Source organism: Oryctolagus cuniculus, chromosome 14 (assembly GCF_964237555.1).
Source record: "Oryctolagus cuniculus chromosome 14, mOryCun1.1, whole genome shotgun sequence".
NCBI lineage: Eukaryota > Metazoa > Chordata > Mammalia > Lagomorpha > Leporidae > Oryctolagus > Oryctolagus cuniculus.
In genome coordinates, this window is record NC_091445.1 from 48,130,048 (window position 1) to 48,152,084 (window position 22,037).

At 34.4% G+C, this 22,037-nt stretch overlaps 1 protein-coding gene across 8 annotated transcripts in view; it reads right to left on the reverse strand.

Moving 5' to 3' along the window:
* The window catches only part of CDH18 (cadherin 18), a 966,744-nt gene that overhangs the window by 203,307 nt on the left and 741,400 nt on the right, over positions 1–22,037 (reverse strand). For all 8 annotated transcript variants that reach the window (XM_070056895.1, XM_051853855.2, XM_051853858.2 and 5 more), the window contains one exon: positions 5,155–5,274. In XM_070056895.1, coding sequence (XP_069912996.1) covers positions 5,155–5,274 — 120 coding nt within the window. The remainder of the gene's footprint in view (positions 1–5,154; positions 5,275–22,037) is intronic.

Below are 22,037 nucleotides of genomic sequence, written 5' to 3' on the forward strand. Positions count from 1 at the left end.
ATGGGGTGCAGGGCCCAAGGACTTGGGCCATCCTCCACTGCCTTCCCGGGCCACAGCAGAGAGCTGGCCTGGTAAAGGGGCAACCGGGACAGAATCTGGTGCCCCAACCGGGAGTAGAAGCCAGTGTGCCGGCGCCGCTAGGTGGAGGATTAATCTATTGAGCCGCGGTGCCGGCAGAGATAATATTTTCAATATACATTATATTCAAAGGCTTAAGGCTCTACCAAAAAAGGAGTTCAATGAATAAAAAGTAAAAAGAAAACAGTTTAGCACTAAAATAGGTTAAGGGCTATAATCAAATGAAAAGGTACTCAACTTTATTTATATAAATTTTTAAAAATTAAGTTGTTACAATAAAATGGATTTCTTCTTGTATTACCCTGCAATATACAGTCTCCCTCAGTTCAGGAACTAAGCAGAATTCTTCCTAAATGATTCAAAATGAGATACAAGTTGATTGTCCCTTATTCAAAATGCTTAGAACCACAGCCTTTTGGATTTCTCAAATATCTAAATATGTACAGAAATATAAAAAAAAAAATTTTCGGTGGGGACCCAGGTCTAAACAGAAAATTCATTTATATTTCATATAAAGGGGGCTTCAAAATTCAGGGAAAAATATAATCCTTTAATTCCATTTTCCATAAAGTTTATAAAGTCCCTTATACACAGCCCGAAGGTAATTGTATACATTTTTAGTGCATCTGAATTTTGACTAGCTCCATCTTGTAAAGTCAGGTGTGGCATTATTCCAGCACTCAAATTATTTTAGATTTTGGATTTTTCAGATTTGGGATGCTCAGCTTGTAATATTCCTTCCAGTAAATTGATGCTATAGCACAGTTTTGAACTAATGCATTCCATTTTGCTCCAAGAGAAGTAAAGTGTTTAGCACTGGGTATTGTCAGTTAACACAATTACAACAAAATTATTTGAATATGTATATGGAATTATTCGTGCATGCAATTGTTGTCATTGCTTTTATTGTTATTATTATCAATTGGGGATATACTATGAAGTAAATACATTGGCAGAGCATATTCTGTGGAATCCTCTGTGTGTCCTGTAGATACTGTGGACTATAACTTTTATCTTCTCACCTATTAATTCATATATTGATTTGGAGGAGAAAAAGTATTGTCAAATAGGTTTCCATTCAGAATTATTTAAACTTAATATTGGAATCAGCAGATTTTGTACAGTGTCAAAATGAAATAAACATTGTGAGGTTATACAAAACCAAGAATGTTGACTAATTTAATTACATTATGCAGGCCAAACAAAGTGCAGAGGGCCTTGTTTTCAATTACATTGGAAGAAACAGAGAGATCTTCAGCTGAGTGCATTTGTAGAGTTGATTGATTTCTAGCACAAGATGTGAAGGAGAGGTCATTGTGAAGAATCAAGACTGTTGTTGGTCAAGACCTGTGCATTAATGACTGTTGTTTCAGAAGGAGGCCAATCTACCTCATCTAGAGACATTTCTCTAGTCTGCCTTGTTGATACTGAAGATGAATGCATGGTTGCTTTTGTCTCCTATTCTTTTAAATTCTCATTCAGAATTTCCTAGTAGCATATTTTAATTATGATATTTGGAAAAGATTTCTTTAAAATGCTTGGGACAAAATTTAATCACAAAGTTCGCAAAAGGTATCTTCTTTTTTCCAAAAATGTGTTAAGAAATTTGGACTAAAAACTCCTTCCAAATAAAAAACAATCTTTTGCTATTTTTAACTTCATATAAGACTCATGATGACTTACCTTATTAATCTTCAAGAAAGAAGACAACAGAATTTTATTGAGTATCTACATTTTCCAAAGATGAGACTAAATTCATTGCACTGATTTGCTTATGGGATTTAGGCATTCTCATTCTAAATTTATACCATAGTTTTCATCACTTGGATTTTATTCCATTCATTTTCTAAGCACAATTTAAATTAATGCATTTGTTCTAATGATATTTAATTACGTTCTAATAGGGTTTTTAAACCAAAAAAGCCACAAAAAGTCTTAGATTTGAAGAGAACAAATAGTATTTTATTTTCACAACCCCTCTTAGTACTTTCTATAGATAATTGTCTATCTAGGATATTTGCATATTTAAAGGAATTTTAAGAAATGATTTCTCTTCCTTAATAGCTAGTAGGGCATTAACTCATGGATTCCCATAATGCATTAGGCAGTATAACACTGACATTAACATATCTCAACCTGGAAGCATCTATTTCATTCAATTTGTGCTATTTGTTAAGGAAAGGAGCAAAGAAATACAAGAGCAAAGCAAGTATTAAAAGCAGTATTTAAATAGCAACATTTTTATGTTTGCAATGAATCATTTGGTTGACTACATTTAGCAATATTCTATTAACTAAATATAGCATTTATCTATGAATTAACCTTTGGCTATTGATATGGATGGCTAATGGGATAAAGCTATATGCTTGTGTGTGTGTGTGTGTGTGTGTGATATCCTAAAGATGGCAATTAGAACATTTGGGTTTTTTTTTTTTTTTTGATTCCTTCCTCTGTAAGAAGATATATATTTAAAGTGAGAGGGGCTGGCATTGTGGCTTCCTATGTTAAGCCTTCACCTGCAGCATCAGCATCCCATATGGGTGCCGGTTTAAGTCCCAGCTGCTCCACTTCTGATCCAGCTAATGAACTGGGAAAGCAGTAGAAGGTGGCCCACTGGCAATTTGGATATTTATAATATCACTTGTGGGCCATATAAAGTTATCAAGTTAAAGATTAGCCTGCTACAGATTTATTGAATTCTGAATACCACCTGCAGTTGCATGGTAGCGCCAGACCACAGAAATCCATGGCAGAAAGAAGGCTCCCCACTTCTGCCAGAGCTGGAAACTGGAGAATTAGGGGCAGGGTACCCCGAAAAGTGAGGAGAAGGCTGCAAGTATATGAAAATGAGATATTTATGACCAGACATGGTTCTCTTCTATGTTTAGTAATGCAGCTGTGCTATTTACTAGAAGGTCTCACATGTTAATTGGATTCAGAGTGCATCTGCTGTGATCAGAACGGACCTAATGAGCTGCTGGAACATCCTAAACTGCTATATTGTTCATCTTGCTAATCACCAGGGAGATTCTGGAAATCTTGGTAAAACTTGAGACTTACTTGTCCACAAGCACTTGTATAAATTAAATTAGGTTAGCTTTTAGCCTATTTTTAGCGACCAATTGTCAATGAGGATATGAACTTTTCACAATTATTGTATTTTGCTGCTATAACCATATCTTGAATTATTGAATACCCTTTATTCTGGCATATGGTAGTATAATATATGATCGAAAGAAAAGATGAGAATATATTTTTCCTGAAAAATATTTATCTTTAGAGTAGTTCTCAATTAATTTCTTTTATAGAAAATAATAGCAAAGGCTGAAGAATTTGCTCATTAGAAAAAATATCGCTGTCACCACGGCTCATTAGGCTAATCCTCCGCCTTGCGGCACCGGCACACCGCGTTCTAGTCCACGTCGGGGCACCAGATTCTGTCCCGGTTGCCCCTCTTCCAGGCCAGCTCTCTGCTGTGGCCAGGGAGTGCAGTGGAGGATGGCCCAAGTACTTGGGCCCTGCACCCCATGGGAGACCAGGAGAAGCACCTGGCTCCTGCCTTCGGATCAGCGCAGTGCGCCGGCCTCAGTGCGCCGGCCGCGGCAGCCATTGGAGGGTGAACCAATGGCAAAAGGAAGACCTTTCTCTCTGTCTCTCTCTCTCACTATCCACTCTGCCTGTCAAAAAAAAAAAAAAAAAAAAAAGAAAAAATATCAAGACCTCACCCATCTCAATATACATATATATGTGTGGTGTGTGTATATATATATATATATATATATGCATGCTGGTGTGACCACCAAAGACAAATAAAGTATGTAAAACTCTTAATAAATAAGAATTAAATGAATATGTAATTAGAACAAATAATATCTTTAAAAATGTCATTCTATGTATCTGATACTAAAAATTTTAAAAGAGGAAGTACATATGTAAATGTGATGGGACTACTCAAGTATAAGTATCTTTAAATAAATAATATTCAAAATAATAAGAAAAAAATCTTCAATTGTTCAATCTCATTAATTGTTTTAGAAAAAGTGATGGTGGAATGTGTTTAAAATATCTGTGAAGAAGAGAAAACGAAATAAAAAGCATTGCTTTCTTTTTTTTAGATGGCTTTTAATTTGGATTTTCTAATCCGTTAATTGTTTTCACTTAAAGGAAGCACTTTATTTTCTTTAATTCTCAGGTTAACATGATATTAATGCAAACAGAACAATTTCAAATTAATTCATTGATACAACTCTAAGAGTATGATACTTTCCTTTATCCATCCCTCCTTCATTCCTTCCCTCCCTGCCTCTCCCTTGCTTTCCTTGTCTTTCTTGCTTTCCTTTATCTTTTAGTTTTTGAGTTTTTTTTTGAGTTTTAAGATAACATTTTATTAATTTACATTCTATTCAAAGGTTTAATACTCCACATTGACAACTGAAAAGTGAAAAGACCATAGCTCAAAGGGAATATAGGCAAGGGCTATAAACAATAATCAAATGAAAGATGACCATTTTACTAATAAATGGTATATTTATTTTATTTATTTATTTATTTTATTATTTTTTTTACAGGCGGAGTGGACAGTGAGAGAGACAGAGAGAAAGGTGTTCCTTTTGCCATTGGTTCATCCTCCAATGGCCGCCGCGGCCAGCGCGCTGCGGCCGGCATACTGCGCTGATCCGAAGGCAGGAGCCAGGTGCTTCTCCTGGTCTCCCATGGGGTGCAGGGCCCAAGTACTTGGGCCATCCTCCACTGCACTCCCTGGCCACAGCAGAGAGCTGGCCTGGAAGAGGGGCAACCGGGACAGAATCTGGCGCCCCGACCGGGACTAGAACGTGGTGTGCCGGTGCCGCAAGGCGGAGGATTAGCCTGGTGAGCCAGGGCACCGGCTTTAAATGGTACATTTTAAAATAAAATAATCACGGATCATTAAAACTATAGTAGTATATCATTCATAACCAATGGTATGAAAAATATATAAAACAAAGTTTGACAAAACTATATTTGCAATAGTGATACAAATAGGCTTTCTTTTTAGTGCAGAAGTACTTGCATAAAATTATATGTCAATACTCTCACCTGTTTTAGGATCTACCGAGAAGTATGGCTGCCCCTGGAGAATACTGTATACCACTCGAGCACTATTTCCATAGGTGGGGTCATCTGCATCAGTAGCTGTCACCTGTAGAACAGAGGTACCTGTGCATTCAGGAAAACAAATTTTAGTGTTTGATACATTTACAGTATGATTACTTTGAACATCAAAATTAATATATTGAAATATCTATGGAGCACTATAACAGATGCATCCTGCAAATTTAATTCTTAAATGTATGTATCAAACATTTTTTTCTTTCTTTTCCTGCCAATGACTATATCAAAAGCAAGTCCAAAAGAAGACATTTCCTCTCGATATTTTAATATTTATCTTTATAAGCTGATAATATGTGAAAAGCCTTTTTTGACCCCTGTATAAAAATGATATGTTGGATTGAATGGTCAAATTGGTATTAAATGTGTGGATAAAACAAGAGTATGATGAGAGTATATAATGTAGACTTCATGACTATTCAGGAAAGTGTGGGTGGAATGGTTAGTGAGAAGGTAGAATGATTACAGTGAGAAGGTAGAAATATTAATGGCATCAAAAAAATCATTCAAGTCACTTTTAATCATTCATACTCTTTTTTATTTCTTACCTGGACTATTAATGAATCTCATAACTGGTAACCTAGGTTCAAATTTCATTCCTTTAGTGGCTTCTTTATGATATTGAAAAACTATTTTTCTAAAATACATATGATAATATATCTATGGCACTGGATTTTTGAACATTATAAAAGCATTATAAGGTAATTGATGAATTTTAAAACACTAGATTTTAGGTACTGAAATTAATGTATCTATTATGCTGATGTCTTTCTGCTTAAATTTTAACATAACATATATAATGAGATACATCTATATCATGTTTAAGTTATTCCTAAATGGAAACTCATCTAAATGTAATATGACAATCATCTACTAAATGGCTATATATCATTGTAGAATTAGTAAAGGCTTTTACTTATTTATGAAATGAACTTGATGAATCACCTAACAGTGCATACTTAATATTTCAATCTGTATAATTTCCAAATTTCTACCTACCGATTTGAGTTATGCATCAAACAAAATGTTTCCACAATCAAGTAAGCATTATGAAATTTTATATTGACTTTGATACTTGAATATAGAAACAGACAATTTTCAGTTTTGAATTTTAGCAATTAGTCTAATGCTTTAGGATCCAATATTTGTTCAAGTCCAAAATTGGTGCTTTCCTGTTGAAATTCAACACAACTTTAAGGCAAGCTTATTTCATGACTTTAAGGGATCCCAGTAAATTCAACAAAATTAGTATGCCAAATTCACTTGATGATCCTTATTAGATCATAAAACATGTTAGAATTTCAATAGCATACTAATATTCTGGATTTGTAATGATATTTCTACATTGAGATTCCAACAAGAAATGTTAATTTCAATTACTCATACTCAGAAGGTGAATGCTGTGTATACTTAGAAATGATCTTAAATTAGAAACTAATAAACACAATGATGGCAGCTGCTGAGAAAATTGGAGTGTTCATACACTAATGGTTGCAATAGGGGAGTTTGGCAGTTTCTCATAAAAGTAAACATAAATTTATCATGCAACCTCTCAAATATTACTTTTGCATTTATACAAAATAAATGAAAACTTAGGAGTGTGCAAAATGCAATTTACAAATATTAATTGCAGCATTATCTACAATAGACCCAAAAAAGAAACCAACCTGATATTCTCAATGGGAATCTCAGTAAAAAATATCGTGTATGTAGTATATGAAATTATACTTAGAAATGAAAATGATGATCCCACTGATCCATGCAACAACTTGGATAAATCTTTAGATCACCATACTAAGTGTAAAAAGCCAAACTCATAAAGATATTTACTATATGACTTGACTTTATAATATTCTGGAAATGGTAGTATTTTAGAAATGTATAAAAGATTAATGTTTGCCAGAGGTATGGGAGAGCAGTAGATGGAGGCAGATTGGACTATAACATGGTAGTAAAAGGATACTCATGATGCTAGAACTATCCAGTATTTTGGTTTTGGTGTACATACATGAATGCACACAGAAAATATAATTGTATACAATTAAGACACGTAGGCACAGACAAATCTGCACAAGTGAAACAAAGAAAATTTTGAGAAGATTGACAAAGCTTATCATTTCAATAATATAAATATGACACTATCTTATTGCTGTACACATAAAAGTGGGGAAAAGGTACATGGAAAGAATGCACATATGAATATTCCATGATCTCAAGACAAAATGTATTGTTGCTTCAGTGAAGCCCTTCGTCAGAGATCTTTCTTTGGACCTGTGTGTAGTATGAGTTTTCACATTACAGCACTGAAGTTTCTCTGTCAAAACAATTTCAGAACTCATCGCCTATAGACCATTCTACTACTAATCATTGTAAGTAGAATATATTAAGGGCTTTTCCCTTTGATGTCACACAGTATTTGCTCCACATCCAATATTCATCCAAACTTATTCAATGAATTCTGCTAGGTAGACATTTACAAATAAAAGTTGGTTTAGGAGGCATTTTCCATGATATCACACTGAAAAAAATAACTAAAATCTGTAGTAAAAGTCCAGTCAAATTCTAAGTATGTAACAATTCATAGTATGTCTAGACTTCGTAAATTTGTATCACCAAAAATCAGTGAAAAATGTTAATAGTCCTAAGCAAAAGGTCATTTACAGAGATTCAGGAAAGAGAGCAGTAAAAGGAAAGAGTAAAATAATGGTCATTAAGAAATTACATTTATAAAATCATCAGTTTTTTATAAGTAGTTCTGAAATACTGGCTTAAACTGAAATAGTTTTTAATGACTATAAGGTAGTCACCAAGCAACCACTGAATGGAAAAAGCTAAGAAATACAAACAGTGTAAGGTCACTCCTCATTTGAAGTGATGGGCTTAATCTCTACAAGAAAGAAGGAAATTCTTTGCTTGGCTTCAAGTGTCTCTTAAAATTCAGCCTTATTAAGTATGGCTTTGAGATGCAGAAGGGTAGTGGTAAGTAAAAAAAGGAACAACAAGCAGAAAAGAGGAAAGACAGGTAGCATAGTGGTATAGATTAAGTAATGGTTTAAGTAGTACAGCAGGGCCAGGGTTATGACAGAAGGTTAACTGCTGCTTGTGACACCGGCATCCCATATGGCTACTGATACGTGTCCAGGATGCTCCACTTCTGATCCAGCTCCCTGCTAACACACCTGGGAAAACAGCTGAAGATGGCCCAATTGTTTGAGACCTGCCATCGAAGTGAGAGACCTGTATGAAATTCCTGGTTCCTGGCTTCCACCTCCTAGCACAGCCATAGCTGTTTCATCCGTTTCAGGAGTGGACCAGTGGAAGAAAGATTCTCTCTCTCTCTCTCTCTCTCTCTCTCTCTCTCTGTCTTTCAAGCAAATAAATAAATCTTTAAACAAATAAAATAGCACATGGAGGTAAGTAAAGCAGAGAAAAATGTAATAACTCTGTAGTCTTGTCCATAAGTATGGTCACTGACAGCCACATGAATCTCTGGACAGTGAATATCACATGCACTGAGAAATGTTATTTGTGTGTAAAGCTAAGAGCAGCAATTTACTTCCTGTACTATACTTTGGTAGTATCTGTAGGCAACAGAATACCATTCTGAGTTCACAGAAGGCTGGTTGAAGGGAGCATATATATTTGCACAGCACAGTCCAAAAACACCCGATTTGCCAGATAATATAGCAGGGGTAGAGATAAACCACAGGGATGGAAGAGACAATCTTTTGCCCAATTGTTCAACTGTTTGTTAGCAAGGAGATGGATAAGGGGATTCAGGGTAAAGGAAAAATATATTCTTATATTACTTTCTTCTTTATTTGATATCTATACAGGAACATTTTAAGACCCATTTGTCCTTTTAGAAGTTATTTTACAGTAGAATATGGTCTGCTTATTGCCTTCTTGCTTAGACTGAATTTCTGAATCCTTGTAAAATTTGCATGTTGAAATCCTAATGTTATGTTCTTTGGAGATAGGGGTTTTGCAAGATGATTTGCTCATAAGAACAGAGCACAAATGAGTTGGATAATGTTCTCATAAAAGAGGCCCCTGAGAACTCTCTCACTCCTTATGCCTTGTCTCTTTACTTGTGAGGACACAGTAGAAAGATGAACTCTCATGAACCAGGACTGAATCCATCTCCAGGCTCTGAAACTGCCTGTACCCTGGTCTTGGACTTCTCATCCACCAGAACTGTGGGAAATGAATGCTATTTAAGCTACCAAAGCTCCTGTACAAGTATTGTCATAGTTGTCCAAATAGACTAGGACAATTATTAAATAACTAATCAAAATTGATCTCATTAATGTATGTGTTATGTATTTAGCTTTGGAAACCCTCCCCCAAACAAAAGTTTAACTCCTACCACTAACCCTGCACAGTGTATGACCTTATTTGGAAACAAGATTGTGGTAGATTTCTAATTACTTAAGAGAATGTCATTAACACAAGCATCATTTATCAAAGTGCTGGCACATGGCTAAGCTGTTTCCCTTCCAGCTTCTCACTAATGCACATCAGAAGACAGTGGATGACTGCTGAAGTATTGGGGTCCCTTCCATCCATGTTGGAGATCCAAATGGAGTTCCTGGCTCCAGGCTTCAGCCTGGCGCAGCCCTGGCTGTTACGACCATTTGAGAAGTGAACCAGATGATGGAAGATCCCTTTCATTCCCTATCACTGAAACTCTGTCTTTCAGATAAAGAAGTATTTTTATTTTCAAAAAAGAGGGCATGACACTGGTGTGCATCACCCTCTAAGATAATAACTTTTATTCTTACACAAATGGGAAATCTGAGGACACACACACACACACACACAGAGACATGGAGAAGACTACATAAAGGTAGAGATCTGTGTGAAGTAGTCAGATCCCAAAGGCTGCCAACAAACAGCAGAAACAACCAGAGAGTCATGGACCAAACCTTTCCTTAGAGCTCTTCCTTCACAACAGATCCGGAACAGACGTCCTCTTAATGCCCAGAAGGAATACAGCCTTGTGGACATCTTCATCTCAGACTTTTGCTTCTGATACTGTGAGCCAATGAATTTCTGTTGTGTAAGTCACCAGTATCTGGTACATTAGTATCGCAGTCTTGCCAAATGAATACAGTGCATTACAGTTTCATCAGGAATAAATGACATTTATTCTCATAATTTATAGTTGCCTTTTGACTAAGTCTAGAATAAGACCCTGGAGGTAAAAGTCAAGAAAAAAGCTGCATAATTTCCTGTGCTATATGATACCAGATACATCATGTATAAGCCAATCAGAAGTTACTTTCACAAGTAGATCAAATTAGGTAAAAATTATTACTTGATGTTATGTGCATCAGACACTACTAATGATTTACCTGTGGACATTTTAAAAGTAAATTACTGAGTTATATTGGCAATTTTAGTGAAGAATCTTAATTCTGGTTAAAAATTTAAGTAAAAATATTTATCAATATTTGCCTATATCTGAAAAAAGTCCCCTACAATGGATCCTTTAATTTCTTTATTCATGTTATAAGTCCAAATTATGTATACAGTTGAGAAAATAATTATCCTCTGCAGTGTTGATATCCAAATGAAAATACACAAACTGATGCCTAAAATTCTATTATACCAACATAATATTAAAATAGAAATTAATTTTCCTTGGGAGTATAGGATTTGATAAACAGACATTAAACCAAAACTTTTTTCTATATAACTTACTTCATAGCACAGATAAACTTTCAAAAATCCTACAGAAGCATTCTTATTTTTGCAAGTTTCCCTTAAAAACAATAACCACAGAAACATTATATTTTAGAGTAGCATTGACTATTTTTATACAATATGTTCATATTAAACATTTTCTATGGTATACATTTAGCTATTATCATGATAAAATTTAATGCCCCTCAGCTTATGTTTGATACAAATCTGAAATATATTAAATTACATTAAAAATTTCAAGATATCTTTTCTACAATAAAACTTAAGTCTTGTTTCCTTTGGGGACTGCCCTGTGTTATTCTTTTCACTTGTTTTCTTTTTGTACACCTATTTTGTAAACAGCAAACACTTCATAAAGCTGCATATCAATGAGGGGCAGAAGGAGTGGACCTTCTTAAAAGCCTCTAAAGGCTAATTTGAAATGTTTAATAAGGCATTTTAATACCAAAAAATAGTCTCTGAGATTACAAAGTGTTATGCATGAACTGTCTGTTCACCACTCTGTCAAAATCTCAAAAGAACTGACATGGAACAAGAATTTGAGTAAAAATTAGCTGAAGATTTATGAAGGCTGAGAGCATCTCTCTGAAGGAACCTCCTAGTGCTCAACTTTCAGACAATTTTCTTGGGGACTGTGGCAAAGCAATAGTCATTAAGATGCAACTTAAATTTCACTCTACACAGGAGGACTATAATTTCACCAGCAGAGCAGTGACACTAGATCCTAGTGTCATTTGATAAATCTTCTGAGCATTCTCTTAGTAGTCACTGGAGTAAAAAATTATCCTCCTGGAAGAGCAATTATGAAACATCTGGGTTTAATACCAAAACAAAAAGTCATTATTCTAACTATATTCTAAAATGTATTTTAAATCATGGCTACTGTTAATTTCTATATATTTTTATTAGATTCCTTTAATGAAATTATATAATGTGAAATTTCACAATGCTCAAATTTTAGATTGTACTCTTTAAATGGAAGGTAATGATTAAGAAATAAAGTATACTGACTTCCCATGATGTGTAAAGTCCTCTGCTATGAGTAATTTAATTCAATAATGAGATGAATCTATTGATTAAATTTCATTTTACAGATGGGTGAGTTGAGGTTCAAAAATATTTACAGTTGACAACTGGAGGATGTAGCATTCAAGCTTAGCCCTGTGTCTTTGGATAAATGTTGCCCTTCCTCTGATTGCTCCAACTATGCATGAACTATTACATGTTGCTTAATATTTGAAATATTTTCTGTTTTTGTTGCGTGTGTGTATTGATGCTATGTAATGACAGTCCACATTCACCTATATTGAGAGAGGTAGCATAGTATTTCACCTCCATAACCAAAGGGTAAGTTGGTACATTTTCTCAAATCAGAGAATGCAATAGAATACTTAGGTGGAAGCAGTTTCTAGGACCTGACATTGTCATACACCCCTGCAGCTTTGTAGGATGCTCACAGTTCTCTGGATGATTGTACAGAGTAAATGAGTGCAGCAAAAAGTTACCGGATCATATGCCCACCAGTCTTACATGTGTTATAACATATTTGCATATAGCTTTAAGATTAATTTCCTACACTGTGTTGCTCTGCTTTGCTTGTAGGAACTTAGCATTTATTATTAATTAGCCTTCTTTAGCAAATTGGACAGTGTCAGGGGCTAGGAAAATTGGAAAACAGAAAAGCCTCTCTTTCTCTCTCTCTTCTTCATCCTTCTCTCCTTTTCCCTCCTTTCCTCTGCTTTAGGCATTAATCTGGAAGTGATGCCATTTCTTAAATGGTTTCAGGTTTCTCTTGGCTGCAGAGAAGTTAATTTCTTTCAATAGTTGTCCCAGAATCCACTATTTGACTTTTCAGTTCTACCATTTTTGTAACTTGTTTCCCATACTCAATTCTTTCTATTGATCTAACCATAATGGATTTGATTTTCCTGATTGAACTCTGATTGAAACATAAGGTATTAACAGAGTTCTCCCTAATCCACCTTTAATCCTTTTAAAAAGAATTATGAACACACTCTAGCAAACATAAATATTATGTCACATATTAGATTCTAGTATTTTATTTATTGATAATAAATTGAAATATTATGTCACTTATTTGATTCTTTAAATGAGAATCTGGGTGCTATTTAATTAAAAAACTTGAAATATTCAGCATATTGGAAAATTACAATAGGACATCTTGGAGACTTGTTTATTGTATGCAAAATAAGATGATTAGACTTCAGAGAAGAATTTTTTAATTCAGAAGAAAATGCATACATAAAATCAGACACACAATATGATGTTAGGCACTTAAATACTTTTCAAAAATATTCTATAAGTATTTGTCTCTTTATGTACAAAAGTTTTAGAAATAGCTCTTAAGAAAATGCTTTTTAATGAAAGATTTATTGATTTATCTTAAAGGTAGAGATAGAGAGATAGAGATCTTCAATCCACTGGTAACTCCCCAAATGGCTGTAATGGCTGGGGCTGGGCCATTCCAAAGATATGAGCCTGTAGCTCTATCTAGGTCTTCACATGGGGTGGTAGGGGCCCAAGTACTTAGACCATCTTTTACTGCTTTCCCAGGGACATGGGAAGGGAGCTGGAACAGAAATGGAGAGATAATGTGCTGTACATTGTGATTTAATGCTATAACTAGTACTCAAACAGTATTTTTCACTTTGTGTTTCTATGTGGGAGCAAACTATGGAAATCTTTACTTAATATATGCTAAACTGATCTTCTGTATATAAAGAGAATTGAAAATGAATCTTGATGTGAATGGAAGGGGGGAGGGAGAGGGAAAGGGGAGGGTTGCAGGTGGGAGGGAAGTTATGGGGTAGGGGGAAGCCATTGTAATCCATAAGCTGTACTTTGGAAATTTATATTCATTAAATAAAAGTTAAAAAAAAAAGAAGTGGAGCAGCCGGGACTTGAACCAGGATGTAGGTACTGCAGGTATGTGGTGTCTTAACTCCTTAAGCCACTATGACAGTCCCACCCCCCTTTTATTAATTTATGGAATTGGAATGCAATGCCCTCACTACCAAGAAAATGTGTTTTTTTCCTATTGATTAAATTGTGACATAGCTACATTAATTACTACAAATTCTAAATTATGACAGACTAATCTTACTAAAATATTGCCAAATTTATTTCTTACGAAATTTGTAACATATCTATAATCTGCTTATTCACTTTGAAAAAAATTCATTTAAAATTATCATTGACTATTCAGAGCTGCTCTGAATAATTTACATGCAATTAATTTTCAATCAAAATTACAAACAATACTAAAAACAAGCAAGCAAGCAATAGCAAAAAAAAAAAAAAAGGTATATCAGGGATATCAGGGATAGAAATATTTTGTTCTTCTTTGCTCACAAAAGTAGCCAATAGAAGTGGAAAGTTGGCCTAGAAGTTAAAATTTCATTTAAGATGCCTGCATTCCATAATGGAATATCTGGGATCAAGTCCCAGTAGCACTTCCAGCTCCAGTTTCTTTTTAATGCCCACCCTAGCATGCAGTAATGCTGGCTTAGTAGTAGGGTTCCTGCCAGCCACATGGAATAGCTGGATTGAGGTCCTAGATTCTGGCTTCAGCCTGGCCCATTTCCCATCATTCCAAGCATTTGAGAAATGAACCAGTGGATAGGAGTTCTCTCTTTCTCCTTCTATTTTCTAAATAAATTATTGACAATAATATCTCAGAATAGTTTAAAAATATTATACTAGACATTCCCATTATAAATACATTATTGATATTAATACACGTCTCCCTGTATATACGTGTATACATATATATATTCACACATACAGAGAATGTATATAATTGACATTTAGTAATTCAGTTCTTTTATTGGAGAAATGTATTTTTCTAATTTGCTAGGAACTTCTCTTTTTAAAGTAGTGTGATGGGCCTGCTTAGTTATTTTAAAGAATCCAAAATTAAAATAATGTAGAAGAAAAACCACATACTTATAGTCTCCTTATTTCCATGTCTACTTCCACAAGGCCCACTACTCAACTATAGCCACTCTTTTTTGTCGTATGACTTGTTCCTTCATTAAATTTTTAGATTATCTGATTTTATTCCCATTGAAAAATATACAGTGATACTCTGTAATGAAATATGGAAAATATACTGAATTGAAATGACCTCTCAATGCCCATTTCCCCAACATGCAATTTAAATTACATTATTATTTTTATTTATGCTAGTTATTACTTTTATCACCACAGGTAAGATGGTTAAGTCTCTATTTCTCGCTTCATTAATTTTAGCAAGCAAATATTGTGCCCCTAATGATTTCTGAGGAAATAAATATAACTTATCATCTTCTCATCCATGAATTGTATCAGTTATATCACTATTTCAGTTTATTTCACTATAAATAGTATGTTATGTTGTTCCTCTACAAAAAAAAAAAAAACTTTCATACTTTTCCTATGGTTTGAGATACTGAATATATAAATGGACAATGGCCAGATCATATATCAAAATAAACTTTTATCAATAATCTGCAGCAGTAAGCACAGACAACTAAATCATTATCTATATTGACAAGCACATAAGCCAAATTACTATGTATAAATTAGATTTACAGGAATCAGGTGGCTGTGTCTAGCTACAATCTATGAAATCAAATTATAATTCTTGTAACAATTGGCCAAAATTGGTAATATTTGATTAATAACTAAAAATTTTTAATTTCTAGTCCCACTTCCAATTTAGTACCAACTGGAGGAAGTATAAAATATGTCTCTCAGCAATCACATATGATGTTGTGTTTTTAGTTCATTCCCCATGAAGGGACATTGAGGTGGAATTATTTTTTTAAATTTTTTTTTAATTTATTTGACAGGTAGAGTCATAGACAGTGATAGAGAGAGAGACAGAGAGAAAGTCTTCCTTCCATTGGTTCACTCCCCAAATGGCCGCTATGACTGGCGCTGCTTCTCTTCCAGTCCAGCTCTCTGCTATGGCCCGGGAAGGCAGTGCAGGATGGCCCAAGTGCTTGGGCCCTGCACCTGCATGGGAGACCAGGAGGAAGCTCGTTGCTTCTGATCGACGTAGTGGGTTCACTTTAGGGGTGAACCAACGGAAGGAAGACCTTTCTCTCTGTCTCTCTCTCTCTCACTGTCTAACTCCCCCTGTCAAAAAAAAAAAAAAAAAAAAAAGAGCCTCAGAGCATACCTGAAGCTATCCCTGTTAGCTAACATAAAGCTCTTGTCAGTATCTGTCTTTGGATCTCTACCAAAACGATTCCTTAGTACAACAAGCACTGAATGAAAAAGTTTGCTTGCTCTATCATTCAGTTGCTCTTTATTTATTTCCACAGGGTATAAAATCAACAGTGAATAAGTACTAGCTAACTAGTTTATATATATATATATATATATATATTCCTAGAAAAAACATATATATATATATTTCTAGAAACCAAGTTTACTTGAAACAATTTAAAAGACATAAATAATTATAATGTATTTCTAGTTCTGACATCACAATGAGAATCTTTAAAATGCTTGGTTTAGACTTCAGTATTCTTTCATGTCTATGGCCTATCTTTCATCTATTGTAGCCTATATTCAATGCTTTCTTTCTAAAAATACAAGATAGATTGTATTATGTAACAAAGTTCATAATAAATACATTTGTTGCGAGATTTTTTTCCTAGTATTCACTTATGTGAAGTTTTATAAATTTCCTATCTTGATAGCTGGAAAACACCTTTGTTTAATCTCATATTTGGTCATTCTTTTGTTATTTTCAAGGTTGATTATTTCTATGTTTGCCATTGCATTTTTTTTTTACAGGCAAAGTGGACAGTGAGAGAGAGAGACAGAGAGAAAGGTCTTCCTTTGCCGTTGGTTTACCCTCCAATGGCCGCCACTGCTGGTGCGCTGCAGCCAGCGCACCGCGCTGATCCGAAGGCAGGAGCCAGGTGCTTATCCTGGTCTCCCATGGGGTGCAGGGCCCAAGTACTTGGGCCATCCTCCACTGCCTTCCTGGGCCACAGCAAAGAGCTGGCCTGGAAGAGGGGCAACCGGGAAAGAATCCGGCGCCCCAACTGGGACTAGAACCCCGTGTGCCGGTGCTGCAAGGTGGAGGATTAGCCTAGTGAGCCACGGCACTGGCCTGCCATTGCATTTTAATTTCCATATTTGTTCAAGAAAAATGTCTGCATCACCTTAATTCCAAACTAAAAAAAAAAAAAAAAGAAATAAAAATGTTAATCAATATCCCTGATGAACTTAGATGCAAAAATACTCAACAAAATATGAGCTAATCAAATCCAACCATTCATCAGAAAGATATTCAATTGGACCATCTGGGATTATCCATGGTATGCAAGAATGGCTCAAGAGTCACAAATCAACAAATGTGATACATCACGTAAATAAATTGAAGAATAAAAATCATATGATTAATTTAACAAATGTAGAAAAAGCATTTGATAAAACACAACAACCTTTCATAATAAAATACATAAAGCAAATTGGGTATAGAAGGAACATTCTTCAACACAATCAAGACAATATGTGACAAATCCACAGCCAGCTTCATATTGAATGGGGAAAAGTTGAGAGCATCCCACTCAGATCTGGAACAAGACAAGGATGCCTCAATTTCACCATTGTTATCCAATACAATTCTGGTAGGTTTAGCCAGACCCATTAGTCAAAAAACAGAAGTCGTGTGGATACAAATTAGAAAGGAGGAAGTCAAATTATTCCTATTTGCAGATGACATCATTCTATATATGGAGTCCACTGAGAAAATATTAGAGCTCATAATAGAGTTTGTAAAGTTGCAGGATATAAAATCAACAGACAAAAATCAAAAACCTTTGTATATACCAGATAATTCCATGACTGAGAAAGAACTTGTAAGATCAGTACCATTCACAATAGCTTAAAAAATTGAATACTTTGGAATAAATTTAACCAAGGAGGTGAAAGATCTCTACAACGAAAATTACAGAACATCAAAGAAACAAATAGAAGAAGACATAAAACATGGAGGAATCATCCATGTTCCTAGAGTGGAAGAATTAGTATTATTAAAATGTAGACTCTGCTCAGTGCAATTCACATATTCAATGTGATCCTAATAAGAATTCAAAGGACATTCTTTTCAGATCTAGAAAAAAACAATGCAAAAAGTAATATAGAAACACGAGTCCCTGAATAGCTAAAGCAATTTTAAACAACAAAGTAAGAAGCATCACTATACCAAATTTCAAGACATACTACAGAGCAGTTATAATCAAAACAGTCTGGTATTGGCATTAAAACAGACATGTAGACCAATGGAACAGAATAGGAATCTCAGAAATTAATAACATAGCTACAATCATCTAACCTTTGACAAATGTGCTAAAATCAATGTTTGAAGAAAGGATAGTCTCTTCAACAAATTGTGTGGGGAAAATTGGATCTACACACGCAGATGTATGTAACCACTTACTATACACTTTATAAAAGGTGCTTACTGTACAACTTATAAAAAATCAACTCAGAATGGAAAGGATCTAAATTGACACTGGATACCATCAAATTTCTATAGGAAAATATTGGGAAAACTCTGCGAGATATTTTAGGCACGGTTCTTGGAAAAGATCTCAGAATAGGCAATGAAGGCAAAAAATGAGAAATGGAATAACATCAAGTTAAAACAACTCTGCTTTGCAAAAGAAACATTCCACAAAGTAAAGAAGCAGCTGACATAATGGGAGAAAATAATTGAAAACTATGCAACTGATAAATTATTAATAACTAGTATCTATGAAAAGTTCAAGAAATTGAAAATTAAATAAAAATCTGGTTAAGAAATGGGCAAAGGACATGAACAGGCATTTTTCAAAGGATGAAATACAAATGGCCAAAAGACACATGAAAAAATGCTCAGAATCACTAGCCATTAGGCAAATTCGTTGTGAATAGGCATTTTTCAAGGTTGAAATACAAATGGGCAACAGAAACATGAACACAGACACAAAAGCCATCAGGGAAATGTAAATAAGAACTCCAATGATGTTTCATCTCCCCCCAGGTGAAGTGGCTATCATCCAAAAATCCAAAAATAACAAATGCTGGTGAGGATTTGGGAGAAAAGATCCCTTAATAAGTTACTGATTGGAATGTAAAGCAGTGCAGCCATTATGTAAGAGAGAATGCAGATTCCTCAGAAATCTGAAAATAGATCTACCATACCATGCTACTCCTGAGAATTTACCCAAATCAAATGAAATCAGCTTGTGAAAGAGTTATTTGTACTCCCACATTATTTCAGCTCAATTCCCAACTGCTAAGATGTGGAATCAACCCAGATGTCTGTCAACTGAAGACTGGATAAAGAAAATGTGGTATATATACACTATGTAATACTAATCAGCCAAAAAAAAGAATGAAATCCTATCTTTGGTGACAAAATAGATGCAGCTGGAAAACATGATGCTTAATGAAGTAAGACATTCCCAAAAACACAAATATCATGTTTTGTTTTTTGTATGGTAAATACAGAATACAAAAAAATGTATAGGAAAGAAATGGACATCTTGAAATTTATTGCTTTTATCCCTTGTTTATAACTCCTGTGGAACTGTGGTATTTTTGCTTGTTGAATATTATGGTTAGTGGCACATTAAGCCTGTGATTACAGAGTGGACAAAAGTATTTTTTTGAAAAACATAAAAAAAGAATGGAAGGAAAGAGGTTGATTAAGGGAGGGAGACAGGAAAAGAGGAAGGGATATGTGATTATATTCTTAGAATTTTACTTATGAAATGTATGCAATATATTCTATTTTGATTAATAAAAATTCAAAATTCAAAAAATCCTTAAAATATTATCTTTTTTATTCTCATTTTTAGAATTTCATCATTATTCATACAAATGCTAGATTTTTGGTTTTTGGAATTCATTTGCTTCCCCTTTCATAGGGCTGACATCTAGGCAGGTTGAGGACCCTTCAGTCTCTCCCTCTCTCTTTCTATACTCTATCAAACAAACAAATATTTAAATAAACATAATGTGAAGATTTGATGTGTGAAAATTAGTTATAGCTTTTGTGTGATAATGTACCCATTCTAGGGCTTTTTTCTATTGTGAATTGATTAGTTTTAGTAGAGAATTTGAAGTCTAGTATACTTTTATTAAAAACCAAATAGAAAAACTAAGGAATCAGCTATAGCATAAAAGTCAATCCAATGTCTAACATTAAGCACTGAAAAAAAGAATCATCAAATAAAAGTGAGAAAAAATTCTCCTTAAATCTACTATAAAAAATTTAACCATATATAGGAAAATAAATGAATCAGTATTCAATGGAGCAATAATGCATTTTTACCAGAGATCAAAGCAATGATTTTTCAAAAATTTAGAATCTATATTTCTATAAAACTTTTCCTCCAGATATAATTGTAGGTAGAAATGGACCTGTGCATTTATAAGTGTGCCTGCCCCAAAAAGTTCATGGGAAATGGAATCAAAAGATAAGTTTATTTTGGTGCACTGTTATTCTGAAATCCATGCATAGTTTTTTGTTGACACACTTACTATAAACTTTTTGTAGTACTCACGTACAAAATGAATATTTACAAAACATCTTGTTTCAAGTGAGGAAATTATCACAAAACACAGCAAAGTATGCAATCAGACTTTCAATAATCTTCCTCAAGAGTGATTACAGCATATGTGTTTTCCCTTTGCACTGTTGCCCTCAGAGTAACCGTGAAGTAGCTGATGGAGGGAGAGAGAGTAGGGCCTAGACACCATTCAACAAGGCCAACCCAGCTGATGACCAGCACCCACTACTGCTGTTACCAACCAAGAGCAGCCCAACCCACAGAACTGTGAGCCAAGAAAATATTTGTTTGGGGTCACTAATTTTGAGGTTGATAAAACCAGGGCTAACCAACACTAAGAAAAATTATAAGAAAAAAGAAAGAACCTTATGAAACTTTGGATTTCTGTCCCGTTTACAATTCACTGGCAGTACGATGTGTCTCCTCACATGCACATTAATGTACCATGAAAAATCAATACACCCTCATGATATTGAAATTACATCATTCAGAAGATGATGCCCCAGGGTAATGATGTTAAGAGGGCTCCTAGATTCTTGGCACATGTCCAGGGTGATGCTCCCAATAGTGTGGCAGGCACTCAATCAGGGCCCCAAACAAGTGGTGCATTAAAGCCAGCACAGCTGCTGCCTCTACTCGTTGCTCTACAACAAAGAACACAGCTGCAAATAGAACGGGCCTGGGGCTTTAGGGATCGGAGGGAGAAATGAAAACACGAGAAAGATTTCAGACGTCTCAGTACCTCTCCTAGGGCGAGGGGCTTTGTGGATTTAAGGGTCATACAGAAAAACTTCACTTCTTCTTTATCTGGAAAACTAAGTTTAAGGGTTCCATTGACCAACAAGTTTATAAATTGTATTCTCATAATTCTGATAAAAGATGCTATTTAATTCTCCCTTAAGTGAAAAATTATTATTTCTATAGCCTGTTATGGCTTTTAAAGGCTTTCATATGTTATTTAATAAGAAATATTTCATTATTTAATGTATTAATAAATAAATTATTAAATAAATTATTATTTAACGAGGAGATTTATACATTTCCATATCAAAACCTTTCTTTAAAAATAAAGGAGATGTGAAGTTTATTTTCAGTTAAATTGCATTTTAATCTGGTAGAATTTTCTTTGAAACAATTTGTAAACATAAAGCATTTTATGATAAATTTAGAATGGTTGCAATCCAACCAAATTTAAGTTCATCTTATAATTCTCCTCATTCTAGTAAAAAGGAAGACTGTAAATGCAGAAATTTTAGTACAATTCTTTTAAAAACAGAGATCCCAAAATTAATTGTTTTGTTTTAGATAAAAGGAATTATTGATACACTGAATTAAATTTATTGATAGCTTTGTATTGATAATATGTGTCTTTGCATGCTACTAAATGTATTAAGCACTTATGGTGCTCTTTCTACATGGAAAACAATAGTTCGGTTTGCAAATACATATTTATTTCTCCTATCTTTGTGTATGAAATTCCACACACTCACTTGACTATTGATTCCAAAAGCAGGTGTGATT